General features: G+C 56.8%; 1 protein-coding gene across 1 annotated transcript; it reads right to left on the bottom strand.

Annotated features, from left to right (window-relative positions):
• Positions 1-430: 430 nt before the first annotated feature.
• IER5 (immediate early response 5) lies at positions 431-1743 on the bottom strand. The gene has a single exon (XM_005290781.5). The coding sequence runs from the start codon at positions 1671-1673 to the stop codon at positions 1122-1124; it is 552 nt and encodes a 183-aa protein (XP_005290838.2). The 5' UTR covers positions 1674-1743; the 3' UTR covers positions 431-1121.
• Positions 1744-3095: the final 1352 nt, after the last annotated feature.

A 3095-nucleotide genomic window follows, 5' to 3' on the forward strand; every position in this document is an offset into this window, starting at 1 on the left:
ATTTTCTGAATAAGAGCTCAAACTGTTACAACCCCATCCCACTCACAATTGCATTACTAAAGGTCTCTGGACCAATGAGCATATGTTATAAATAAGGAGAACTCGAGATACATTCAGCATTTCCTCCTCAATCAAACCTCACTAAAGTCAGTGGGCAGCTTGCCTAAGTACAGCCCTGAACAGGGAATAGACTGCAGCAAGAGGTAGTTCAGATGGCTTGGTCAACTCTTGGGAGGGGTTTTCACCATCTTCCCCTAACAGAAGGTCCCTTTATACACAGTTCAGACGAGTTGGAACCAAAACCACCCCAAGCCTCTAGCTCTGCAGGGTGGATACAGGCCACAGCCACATAACCACACCCACTCCATTGCTATCTACCCAGCCCTCACCCTCCCTCTCCGGCCAAGCGGCTACAGAAATATGACTACACTTAAACAGCTGCAAAATATTTAATACGTGTTATACACGTAGAGTTACATTTATACAAAACAAAAATACATCAGTGGAAGAGAGAATACTGTACAAGAGCCCCAGCACATCCCCAAGCCTTTATAGAACAAAGACCAGGAGTGACCAAGCCTACTCCAAAAGGCTCAACGACTATCAGTCTAAACTTTTTGTTCACTGCGTTAACCATTTTAAAGCACCATGTAAAAGTTTCGACTTCCAGCTTGTCAAAACAGAAGCTTCCAATCAACATAAGTCTTTCCCAACTTAAAGTATTATCTGGGGGAGTGCTTCAAGTGTTTAGGATGGAAACAGCCTCTGGAAGATTTCACTCTGCAGGTTTGGGGTTGGGAGACATGAAATCAGTTCAAGCTGGAAGGAGATTCCTGGCAGGAAAGGCGCCACATGGGAAGGCAAAGAGTCGCACAGTCAGATCCCTAGGTGGGAAAGAGCGCAGGGGAAAGGAGACCGCGGCATGTCCGTGTGCGCGGAAGGGAGAAGTGAAGTGCTGGTGCTGCCCAGGGCAGTTCCCAGGGCGGCGGGGCAAGGCCCAAAAGTTCCCAGGTCCCGCCCAGAGCTTCCTGCCTTCTTGGAAGGAAGCCAGTCCCGGCCCTCCGCCCGCCGGTGGTGCGGGGTAGGGGCGGCCGCGCAGAGTGGTGAGTCCGCGGCGGGGCTCAGAAAGCCACGATGGCCGTGCTCCAGGGGTTGAGGCTCCGCAGCGCCGGCTGCTCGCAGCAGACTTGCCCTGGCTCGGTCGCCTCCGCTGCGCCACGCTCCTTGCCCAGCAGCCCCGAGAAGCCGGAGCCGAAGATGCTGATGAGGCTGGCCACGTTGCCAGTCTCCATGTCCTCCTGCGGCGGGGGCGGCTCCGCCTCACGCCGCGGCTTCTTCCCCGGGGAGCCCGCCACCTGGCCCCGCTCGGCTGCGCTCCGCTTCCGGGGGCACTCGGCCGGGAACTCCGCCCGCCCCCGCGCCACTGCCTCCGAGCCCGACGGGCGGTAGCCGCGCCGCAGCCTCTCGCAGTCCGGGGGCGGCGGCGGGCCCGGGCGGGGCGGCAGGGCGCACTCGCCGCCGGGCTCGCCCAGGTAGACCCGGCGGGCGCTGCGCAGCACCAGCGACACCAACAGGTTCTTGTGCAGCTTGAGGCCGCCGCGCTGGCCCCGCGCGCTGTAGATCTTGCCCAGCGAGATGCTGACGATGCGGTGCGCCTCCAGCCGGAACTCCATGGCGCCGCCGGCCCCACAGACCGCGCGCTGCCCGCTCGCGCCGCCGACTGAAGCTAGCCCACGCGCCAGGATCGCTTTATATAGTGCCCCTGCCCGCCGGCCAATCAGAGCACCCCGCCGGTTGCGCTAACAGTCGACTGGCCCCCCTCCACTGCCCTCCGCGCGCCCGCTCTGGCCAATGGGGAGGGAGGGAGAGGGTTCGAACGCTAGCCCCGCGTAGAGGGCTCTTAAAGGGGCAACGATAGAGCAGGTAGGGGAGCCCATGGCCGGCAACAGCCGACCCTGCGCGTGTCGGGCTAGGGGGCGCTCTGGCTGTGCAGAGCGGCGAGTGGCTGCCACCTTCCCCGCCGTGCCGCAGCCTCGGATCCTGTCCCAGAGACCTTGTCAGTAGGCTGGGCCCGAGTCTCCTCCCGTTCACCCCCACGAAGTTCATGCAGCAGCAACCTCACTGTCTGCTGGTGCGGGTGCGAGGAGAACCGGGAGAGCAGTTTGGGCAGAGCACATGCAAGTCCCCCAGGACTCATCTCAGGCATGATACATACTGAACCTCTGCCCCGCAGATCTTCCAGTGAGTCCTGTCCCTCCCCACTTCCAGAGTAAAATCCACAAGGTGAAAGGGAACGGGGAAAAGAGATAGGCTGTTTGGCTGAGAAAAAGAAAAAGGAGGCTCTCTCCCTCACCCTTCCAGGCACAACTGGATGCTCACCCAAAGCAGCCCCTCCCTTGTGATGGCATGGGCACCGCCCAGCCCTTACCTTATCTGACAGGTGTCCCAGATTTCCTTGTGCTCGTTTGTGTGAATTTAGTGCTGCTGAAAACTGCCATATTCCAACTGAGGTTCTCTATGGGTCTGTCCACGCTGCAATCGGAGGTGTGATTGCAGCTTGCGTAGACATACCCGTTCTCCTCGGAAATTTCAACGCTAGAGTCCGGCGTGAGTCAGATCTCTGGAATGGCACTATCAGAAAAGAAGGAGTAGGAAAGGCCAATTCCAATGGCATCCTTCTCCTGAGCAAATGTGTGGAACATGGACTGGTCGTCACGAACACCCTCTTTAGACAAAATGAGAAGTATAAGATCAACCTGGAGACACCCTCACTCCAGGCGTTGGCACCTTCTTGACTACGTTATCGTTAGAGCTCGAGATCAAAAGGATGTCCACATCACAAGGGCCACACATGGAACCGATGACTGTTGGACAGACCATCACCTTGTTAGATCCATCATGAATTTCCAGATCGTCTCAAGGCATCCTAATCATGCAAAATCAGTACAAAAGAAATTAATTGTCAAGTCTCTTCAAGATATATAGTGACTTGTGAGAAACTTCAGCAGTGTCTTCAAGAGAGGTTAACTGCCATATCTACAGCTGATGATGGCAATGAAAATTTCTGGAAGGGATTAAAGGCTGCCATTCTCTCG

Source organism: Chrysemys picta, chromosome 8, assembly GCF_011386835.1.
Source record: "Chrysemys picta bellii isolate R12L10 chromosome 8, ASM1138683v2, whole genome shotgun sequence".
Lineage (NCBI taxonomy): Eukaryota > Metazoa > Chordata > Testudines > Emydidae > Chrysemys > Chrysemys picta.